At 41.5% G+C, this 10,528-nt stretch overlaps 2 protein-coding genes across 3 annotated transcripts in view; both read right to left on the bottom strand.

The window, feature by feature from the left end:
• The window catches only part of LOC123751291 (zwei Ig domain protein zig-8), a 113,994-nt gene extending 111,713 nt beyond the window's left edge, over positions 1-2,281 (bottom strand). For both annotated transcript variants that reach the window (XM_069319903.1, XM_069319904.1), the window contains exon 1: positions 1,807-2,281. The gene's annotated coding sequence lies outside the window, so the exon portion shown is untranslated. The remainder of the gene's footprint in view (positions 1-1,806) is intronic.
• The window catches only part of LOC138360041 (uncharacterized), a 14,556-nt gene continuing 4,320 nt past the window's right edge, over positions 293-10,528 (bottom strand). Inside the window, exons 3-4 of the mRNA XM_069319975.1 lie at positions 9,536-9,628; positions 293-935 (exon numbers count right to left, since the gene is read on the bottom strand). Of these exons, the coding sequence (XP_069176076.1) occupies positions 293-935; positions 9,536-9,628 (736 nt within the window). The remainder of the gene's footprint in view (positions 936-9,535; positions 9,629-10,528) is intronic.

Genomic DNA, 10,528 nt, shown 5'->3' with positions numbered 1-10,528 from the left:
TGCTGATGTACCGTTACATAAAGATACACACCTGCTGAAGATAACCTATTAAAATATTATACCATCCTGGACATGACCATGTTAAAATATGTACAATATGTAGGTACTCATGGAACATGTACCGCGATGGAGGTGTAACCTATATACTTATCAATGCACCGTGCAGCTGTACCGTCCAGGGTACAGTCACGTGTACCGGACAGTGTTCGTAATGCGATAATGGAACATGTATTCGAACCATCCGATTTCTAATTAAGGGTTTCCGAACGACTGGTTTCTGACCTCTTGATTTCTAACTGCTTGGTATCGGAACGTTTTGGTCTCTGAACGTTTTGGTATTTGAACGTTTTGGTCTCTGAACATTTTGGTCTCTGAACGTTTTTGAGTCTGGACGTTTTGGTTTCTGAACGTTTTGATCTCTGAACATTTTGGTCTCAACGTTTTGGTCTCTGAACGTTTTGGTCTCTGAACATTTTGGTCTCTGAACGTTTTGGTCTCTGAACGTTTTGATCTCTGAACGTTTTGGTCTCTGAACGTTTTGGTCTCTGAACGTTTTGATCTCTGAACGTTTTGGTCTCTGAACGTTTTGATTTCTGAACGTTTTGATCTCTGAACGTTTTGATCTCTGAACATTTTGGTCTCTGAACGTTTTGATCTCTGAACGTTTTGATCTCTGAACGTTTTGATCTCTGAACGTTTTGATCTCTGAACATTTTGGTCTCTGAACGTTTTGATCTCTGACCGTTTTGATCTCTGAACGTTTTGGTCCCTGAACGTTTTGATCTCTGAACGTTTTGATCTCTGAACATTTTGGTCTCTGAACGTTTTGATCTCTGAACGTTTTGATCTCTGAACATTTTGGTCTCTGAACGTTTTGGTCTCTGAACGTTTTGATCTCTGAACGGCTCGGCGCGTCCGAACACACTTTGATTAGTCTGTTATTTTAATTAGTTTAATTAGTCTAATTTAATTAGATTTAATCAGTTTAATTACATTAGTTTAAATAGTCTGTAATCGACACTTACTCCCTCTTGTATAAGATACAAGGAATAAATACACATCATGCATCTACTTTATTTTTGCATTTGTTAGTTTTATTCAATCTACTTTTTTTTTTGTAAGTGGGAGCTTTTGTTGGCGTGATGACTGGTTTCTGAAACATTTAATCTGAAACCTGAATTTTAACATTTTTTATTATTAACGCTTGTATATATTTATTCTGTTTAACTCCCGCGGTTTCTAGAACAGCCTACTGGTTATTGAATGAACCTGGTTTCTAAAGTACTTTATAAAAACATCTGGTTTTTAAGTATTTGTCTTACTAAATAAACCTAGTTTCTGTGGTAATTTCTTTCTAAATAATCCTAGTTTATAAAGTACTTTCTTAAGTAAATCTAGGTTTAAAGTACTTTCTTCCTAAATACTAGATTTAAACCTAGATTTAAAATACTTTCTTCCTAAATAATCCTAGGTTTAAAGTACTTTCTTCCTAAATACTAGATTTAAACCTAGGTTTAAAGTACTTTCTTCCTATATAAACCTAGGTTTCTAGAGTAATTTCTGCCTAAATAAACCTAAGTTTCTAGAGTACTGTCTGCCTAAACACACCCGGTGTCTAATCTCACGTCTTAGTCTTATCCAGCTTAGAATTGGAGGGAGGGTAGGGGGGGTGGTTGGCGCCCGGAGCTCCGTCACACAGATCACGCAGTCACCAATCAGAAGTTTGCCCATTAATTACCCGTCATCAACCAGCGCCAATAAGGAAAACGAGAGCCCGACGAGGACGTGTGAGAGAGGGAGACTTACCTAATTGTGAGGGGTGCTTGGGTTGGTCCTCCCAGGTGCTTCCACAAGATGTGAGTGCCGAAGTTGTGGCGGCGACGTCTTCTCTTTCCACGGAAGGAAATAAGATGAAAGATATCAGCGGCACTGTCTTAAATCTCCTGTTTTTCGAGTTCTAAATGTTTCATCGTCTAAGGGCCTTAGAAAAAAAACTAAGTCTAAATAAATTTATAACCTGGACATCAGTCAATGTTTAAGAGGATGTATCTGCTAGAAATTGTTCACTTCTTGGTTTCAAAACTTTTTTGGTAATTATCCACGAACTCCAAAACCCCCCTCACCGAAATCTGGCGAAGAGATCAACTCAAGAAAAATGGACACTCTTACTGGTCCGAAAATATGGCAAGGAGGTGGCACGGAACTGACAAGAAACCCGCTGGTGGGAACGGGCGAGATTGGACACTTAGGGCGGCTGGAGCGACACGTCCACTCTCCACGGCTGCCTGGCACAGACTGGCCGGCCGGGGACAAGCACATCACCGAGAATAACTCCATCTCTCGCTACACCAACTGAAAACGATTTACATTTATAAATATTACATTGTCTGCTTTTTTTTTTCTCTCTCTCTTCTTCTCTTTCTTATTCATGTGTGCAACAGGTGGTGCTCCATGCTTAACTGCCCCATTAAGTCTGCTGTTAATTTGGTTTTCTCGCTAATAATGCCCAGGGCTCCTGGCTTTATCGATTTACGGTAAAACATGATTAGAAAATATAGCGTGTGTGTGTGTGTGTGTGTGTGTGTGTGTGTGTGTGTGTGTGTGTGTGTGTGTGTGTGTGTGTGTGTGTACTCACCTAATTGTACTCACCTAATTGTGCTTGCGGGGGTTGAGCTCTGGCTCTTTGGTCCCGCCTCTCAACCGTCAATCAACTGGTGTACAGATTCCTGAGCCTATTGGGCTCTATCATATCTACATTTGAAACTGTGAATGGAGTCAGCCTCCACCACATCACTTCCTAATGCATTCCATTTGCTAACTACTCTGACACTGAAAAAGTTCTTTCTAACGTCTCTGTGGCTCATTTGGGTACTCAGCTTCCACCTGTGTCCCCTTGTTCGCGTCCCACCAGTGTTGAAAAGTTCATCCTTGTTTACCCGGTCGATTCCCCTGAGGATTTTGTAGGTTGTGATCATGTCCCCCCTTACTCTTCTGTCTTCCAGTGTCGTGAGGTGCATTTCCCGTAGCCTTTCCTCATAACTCATGCCTCTTAGTTCTGGGACTAGTCTAGTAGCATACCTTTGGACTTTTTCCAGCTTCGTCTTGTGCTTGACAAGGTACGGGCTCCATGCTGGGGCCGCATACTCCAGGATTGGTCTTACATATGTGGTGTACAAGATTCTGAATGATTCCTTACACAGGTTCCTGAACGCCGTTCTGATGTTAGCCAGCCTCGCATGTGTGTGTGTGTGTGTGTGTGTGTGTGTGTGTGTGTGTGTGTGTATGTATGTGTGTGTACTTACCTAACTGTATTTACCTAATTGTGCTTGCGGGGGTTGAGCTCTGGCTCTTTGGTCCCGCCTCTCAACTGTTAATCAACTAATGTACAGGTTCCTGAGCCTACACCTGCACCTAAGTGTTCCTTTCCTCCTGTGTGTGTGTGTGTGTGTGTGTGTGTGTACTCGCCTAAATCTTCCTGCAGGATCTAGCTTTAGCTCTTGGACCCCCCTTTTCATTTATCTAGTACAAAGAATCCTGATCTATTTCCGTATCGTTTCTACTTTTAAAATTATGAATGGAGTTTGCTTCCACAGCCTGTTCCATTAGTTCATTCCAGTTTCCCATTAACCTTATGCTGAATGAAAACTTTTAACATGTCTATTGTTCATCTGAGTCTCACGCTTCCATCCGTGTCCTCTTGTTCTATTGGGGGTTCATTGAGAACATTTCCTATTTTTCCACTCTGTCAGTCCTTCTAAGTATTTTATACAACTCTCTCATGTCTCCCCTTTATCTCCTCTTTTCTATCGTTATCAGGTTAACTTCTTTGAGTATCTTCATACCTCATCCCTCACAATTAATTGACGAGCCGCGTTGCAAAGTTCTGAACCTTTCAGAGTTTTCTTATGTTTCCCAGGTTACTCTAGTCGTTACAGGGAGGTAGTTCCTCCTTTATTGTGTCCTGTCTCTTTGGTCTCTTGTTACCTTTTCCCACATCCATCACCTTACACTTGCTGGTGTTGAAATCAAGTAGCCATTTCTTAAACCAACTCTGCAGCTTGTCTAAGTCATTTAGGATTATCTTACAGTTATCATCTGTCTCGACTCTATTAACTAATTTGACATTATTCGCAAACATCGACATATATGACTCGACTCCTGTAGATACGTCATTTACATAAATGAGATGTTGTTGTTGTTAGAGATTCGCTACCTGGAACAAAAAGTTCCAAGTAACACGGGCTATGGTGAGCCCGTAGTTGCATAAATGAGAAATAGTATAGTTCCCGGCTGTTTGTTGCTCTACTCTATTCCGACCTCTGGCCCTTACTGTGGCTCTCTGACTCCTGTGTCTTAGGTATTTCCTTACTCTTGTCAGTGCTCTTTCTTTTACTTTTGCTTGCTTCTCAAGTTCGTGTACCTCTTGTGAGGTACTGCTTGACACCGTGCTTCTGGGACTTCTTCTACTCCTCACGCCCGACCCGAGGCCAGGCTTGACTTGTGAGAGACTTGTCCACCAGGCTGTTGCTTTGAGCGGCCCGCAGGCTTACATACCCACCACAGCCCGGTTGGTCCGGCACTCCTTGGAGGAATAAATCTAGTTTCCTCTTGAAGATGTCCACGGTTGTTCCGGCAATATTTCTTATGCTCGCTGGGATGGTGTTGAACAACCGTGGACCCCTGACATTTATACAGTGTTCTCTGATTGTGCTTAGGACACCTCTGCTCTTCACTGGTTCTATTCTGCATTTTCCTCCATATCGTTCATTCCAATATGTTGTTATTTTACTATGCAGATTTGGGACCTGGCCCTCCAGTATTTTCCACGTGTATATATGCCGTATATATGACTTTTTGGTAGTCCAGGAATACGCTATCTACCCAACCTTCTCGATCATGTCTTACTTTCGTTACTTTATTAAGCTACTTTATGAACTCCAATAGGTTCATTAGGTATAATTTTCCTTGCCTAAAGCAATGTTTGTGTTTGTTTTCATACCTGATTCTCTTTAGTTCTGTAACTAGTTTTTTATTGTTATTCTTTTGAGTGCTTTGCAAGGGATACTTATCAGCGACACTTGTCTGTAGTTAAATGCCTCTTCTCTATTTCCTTTCTTGCAAATTTTTACATTTTGTTTCTTCCAGCAGTTGGGCAATTCTCCCTCTGTAATTAACTCGGTAAAGATCACTGCTAACAGTATGCTGAGGACCTGTGTCGCTTCTTTTAACATCCACGATGCTGTCTGGCCCAATAGCTTTAGTTTTGTTTGGTGATGTTAGTTCTTTCCTTACTTCCTCTGCTGTTACCTCAATAGTTAACAAACTCTCATCTAAGTTTACCTCCTCTTCTACCATTGGCAGCTGTTCAGGTCCCGTTGTGAACACTCCAGGGAAACTGGAATTTAGTTCCAAGCAAATTTCTATAATTTTCCTGTATATTCACCGCCACTTTCTCGTAATTTAGTCCCAAATTCTTTTCGATTCTGAAAATACTTTTCAGTATCATTTCATTTCAGTAGATACTGAAGATACTTTTCCCTCGAAACGCTGCGCGTACTAGTGGCTTTACAAGATGGTAATTACTATATTATGTATCCTCACAATCCTAATGTACCTTCTTGTATATGCATACATAAATAAATAAATACTCGTCATATATTGATGTATTTGTTCCTAGTCCTGTTGCATCTATTAACCTTTTCTTCTGTCCTTTGACCTCTGCTTTCTTCCACTCTCTCTCCTGCTTCACGTGTTTGCTTCATGGCACTGTCTGTTGAATCATGGGCTATTATATTACTTTTTCCTCTCCTGTTGCCATGACACTCACTTCAGCCTCTCCATTTGACTGCTTCCATCATTTTCTGAAATTTCTCTTTGTTCTTCCTACCATGTTCTTCCTCCCATGTTCTTCCTCTCATGTTCTTCCTCCCATGTTCTTCCTCCCATGTTCTTCCTCCCATGTACTTCCTCCCATGTTCTTCCTCCCATGTTCTTCCTCCCATGTTCATGCTCTCATGTAACGTGTGTATTTGTGCCTGCACGATCAAGATGCTAGCTCTTGGGCCCCGCCTTTCTAATCGTCGGTGTGCGTGCGTGAGTAAACGACGTGACGAATAATGGGAAAACGCATAACGCATATACACCCCCTCACAATACCCCTATACACCCCTCTCCCCTCTCCCTACGTTCTCTACACGAATCAACCCTTTCCCCCCTTTTTCTCCCCCACCCAATCACCCCCCACAATCCCTTCACCCCTCTCTACGTAACCCAATCTTTCCTCTTAAATAATACATCGCATTTGACGTTAAAATCCCCAGCGGACAAAATATTGCGTACGATAACCACAGCGATTCACAAACATTTACGTTTTCTAAGACTGGATCGCTGGGTTAGGGTTGGGTGTTTTAGTACACTGTTTTTGGTCCGTTGTGGTAACGGGAGAGAACGGGCGGCCTGAACACCCATTCAACCTCTCCCCCTCGCAACAGTATCTCCCGTTTGAGTGGTTTATAATGGTTAGTTGTTAGTTTCGCTACAAGCGATTTTCACACGGGAATTTACCACGTTAATTGGCCAAGTTAATTATTCCGACGATGTAGTTAATGGTCAGTTGGTTTACCAGCAGAAAAAAAACTTTGGCGCTAACTTTGAGTGCGAGAAAATAAAGTTTGCAACTGTTGGAAGTAAAGCAGCTGTGGCGTATTCACTTAGTTGTATTTACCTAGTTGTGCTTGCGGGAGTTGAGCTCTGCTCTTTCGGCCCGCCTCTCAGCTGTCAATCAACTTTTACTAACTACTTTTTTTTACCACTCCACACTCACACACACACACACACCAGGAAGCAGCCCGTGGCAGCGGACTAACTCCCAGGTACCTATTTACTGCTAGGTAACAGGGACATCAGGGTGAAAGAAACTCTGCCCATTGTTTCTCGCCGGCGCCGGGAATCGAACCCGGGACCACAGGATCACGCGTCCAGCGTGCTGTCCAGTCCAGTCAGCCACCGGTCCCCTATGGCGTAATTACCTAAGTGTAATTACCTAAGTGTAGTTACAGGACGAGAACTACGCTCGTGGTGTCCCGTCTTCCCAGCACTCTTTGTCATATAACACATATGACACTTTGACACACACACACATATAACGTGTGTGTGTTTGCGTGCGTGCACTCACCTAAGTGTGCTTAATGAGCTTGAGCTCACTTTTGCTTGCTTTTGCTACAGTTTCTTAGCTTCCAATCGATTGGTGTGAAGATTTGGGAAATCATTGAGTCCATTGATAGTGTCTCTCTCTTAACACTCCACAACCCGTGCATGGAGTCTGCCTCCACCTTTACCTCCCTGATTCAATTTTATCTTTATTTTAACACAAAAGTTTAATATCAGTGTATGTCGTGATCAGGTCTCCTCTTCTATTTTTTTTTTTTTTTTGGTGACGTGAGGTTTAGTGTCTTATTTCCTTGTAATTCGCGTCTCTCAACTCCGGGACCAATCTGCTGATATACCTCAAGACTTTCTTGAGGTATGGCTTCCATGCAGGTGCTGCGTACAGTTCCCGTTGTCAGGGATAGGAAGCCTATACTAACGCTTATCGACGTCTTTGTCATTTTCAGATGTAGCAAATGGTTCCTTGCTTGATCTTATGTAATCTCAAAGTCACTTAATTTGGCATCTTTCCACTTAGTTCAATCAGCTCTGCTTGCTCTAGTGTGAAGGCATCCTTGGAATTGTGTGGTAAATTCTTGAACACTTCCCTATCATTATCTGTGTATCCAAAGGTATTTCCAATTTTATCTCTTCTTTCCTTATCGTTATTCACCTTCTGATGTGGCTGTCATCAGTATGGGTTTGGGTGAAGGTTGTGCACGTTGAGGGAGATCACGTGATAATGATTAAGCACTTACGTGTTAATGACCACGTCACAAAAAGTACTTCTGATGATGTGTTAATTAACACGAAAGTGCTTAAGTAATTTTTTGTTTAATTTTTGCTTCCTGGTTAAATATTGTCACATTATTCACAACTTGTTAATTTGTTCATGACTTACACACACACACACACACACACACACACACACACACACACACACACACATACAAGGGTTGACACAGGTGGTACGCGAACAAGGGGACACAGGTGGAAACTGAGTACCCAAATGAGCCACAGGGACGTTAGGAAGAACTTTTTCAGTGTCAGAGTAGTTAACAGGCGGAATGCATTAGGCAGTGATGTAGTGGAGGCTGACTCCATACACAGTTTCAAATGTAGATACGATAGAGTCCAGTAGGCTCAGGAATCTGTACACCAGTTGATTGACAGTTGAGAGGAGGAACCAAAGAGCCAGAGCTCAACCCCTGCAAGCATAAATAGGTGAGTACAACTAGGTGAGTACACACACACAAACGACAATGATGATAGCTCTCATTATGTAATTACACTTAAGTAATTAACTTAGGTAATTACACAGTTCCTGAAACCAGTAACTTCACGAACAAGAGGACACAGATTCATGCAGACGAAACAAAGGTGCCGAAAAAAATATTAAAAAAGTTTTCTTTTACCAACAGTGGTAGACGGTTGGAACAAGTTAAGTGAGAAGGTGGTGGAGGCCAAGACCGTCAGTAGTGTCACAGTGTTATACGACAAAGAATACTGGGAAGACGGGACACCACGAGCGTAGCTCTCATCCTGTAACTACACTTAGGTAATTACACACAATTATCAGCGAGGCACTACACATCAAAAAGTCAACACCAGCAATCAACAGCCAATTAACGCATAACCCGAACCCGAGGAATTAACGAGAATTATTTAAGAATGAAATTATTTAAGAAGAATTCGGGAATTAACGATTTCCCGAACCTTCACATTCTACCCACTTCAAGACCCCGAACCAACATAGAAGCAGCAAGAGAAAATATGGGCCAATAGACCTTCTGTAATTACTTTCATTCTTATGTTGTCATACCCAATTTATACCCATTGATTCGTGTTCTGTCACCTCACCCAAAACATTTGTGTCATATCACCTCATCCAAAACGAATATAAGTATGATATATGTTATGTGTAAACCAGTCTTTGAGAATGTAAGAAGCCCTTACGAAACGCTTTTAGGCGTCAGACCAAAAATGAAAATGTAAAACATGAATTTTGGAGAGTTAATTTTTCAATTACCCTCGACAGTGAAGAAAAACGTAAGAAATATTGAGAAGATTCGTGTTAGAATTATTAATCTCGTCCTTTCGGTCATATTCAACAACATTATATATATATATATATATATATATATATATATATATATATATATATATATATATATATATATATATATATATATATATATATATATATATATATATATATGCCACCTCGACCCATATTCTCAAAGAACGAAATAAACAACATTCAGGGAAAATCTTGCCGTTTGTCCCTGAATTCGTACAAGTATTTTCTTTCCCCACCATCCCCCACCTTTTTTTCTTTCCTTTTTAAAGTGGAAGAGTTGGATTACACATTACCTGACATTTTACATACCCAGAAGACACAGATTGCGGAACATGAATCTTCTCCAGCTCCTCGGAGGTTGGAGACATGCCCAAGATGCAGTGAGCATTTCCTTGTTGAATCCTTGCAAGAAAAGACGTGCATTTTCTTTATTTTTTATTAAAATATACACATATTTGGGGGGATAATAGGTGATAAGATTTGGTTTAAATTTTTCTCCCTTTTCCCCAGTTAATTTCTCTACCTTCTCACCGGTAAACTTCTCTACCTTCTCACCAGTAAACCTCTCTCCCTTCTCACCAGTAAACCTCTCTCCCTTCTCACCAGTAAACCTCTCTCCCTTCTCCTCAGTAAACCTCTCTACCTTCTCACCAGTAAACCTCTCTACCTTCTCACCAGTAAACCTCTCTACCTTCTCACCAGTAAACCTCTCTCCCTTCTCACCAGTAAACCTCTCTACCTTCTCACCAGTAAACCTCTCTACCTTCTCACCAGTAAACCTCTCTCCCTTCTCACCAGTAAACCTCTCTACCTTCTCACCAGTAAACCTCTCTACCTTCTCACCAGTAAACCTCTCTCCCTTCTCACCAGTAAACCTCTCTACCTTCTCACCAGTAAACCTCTCTCCCTTCTCACCAGTAAACCTCTCTACCTTCTCACCAGTAAACCTCTCTACCTTCTCACCAGTAAACCTCTCTCCCTTCTCACCAGTAAACCTCTCTACCTTCTCACCAGTAAACCTCTCTCCCTTCTCACCAGTAAACCTCTCTACCTTCTCACCAGTAAACCTCTCTACCTTCTCACCAGTGTAGCCAGAACCCCCCCCCCCCCACCACCACAAAGCCAGAGCGTGAGATAATATTTATAATGACGATAACAAACTACAATAAAAGTGAAGAACAAAGAAAATACAACACAATACAATGACCAGATTTATTAAACTTTCATACACTATTAAAACACTCCGACAACACTGGAAACTCCCAAGCATCAAAACACAAGAAACAAACAACGTAACTAAAT

This window comes from Procambarus clarkii, chromosome 94, assembly GCF_040958095.1.
Source record: "Procambarus clarkii isolate CNS0578487 chromosome 94, FALCON_Pclarkii_2.0, whole genome shotgun sequence".
Taxonomy (NCBI): Eukaryota; Metazoa; Arthropoda; class Malacostraca; order Decapoda; family Cambaridae; genus Procambarus; species Procambarus clarkii.
The sequence above is the reverse complement of the archived record's forward strand: the minus strand, read 5'-3'. Positions and strand labels throughout refer to the sequence as shown.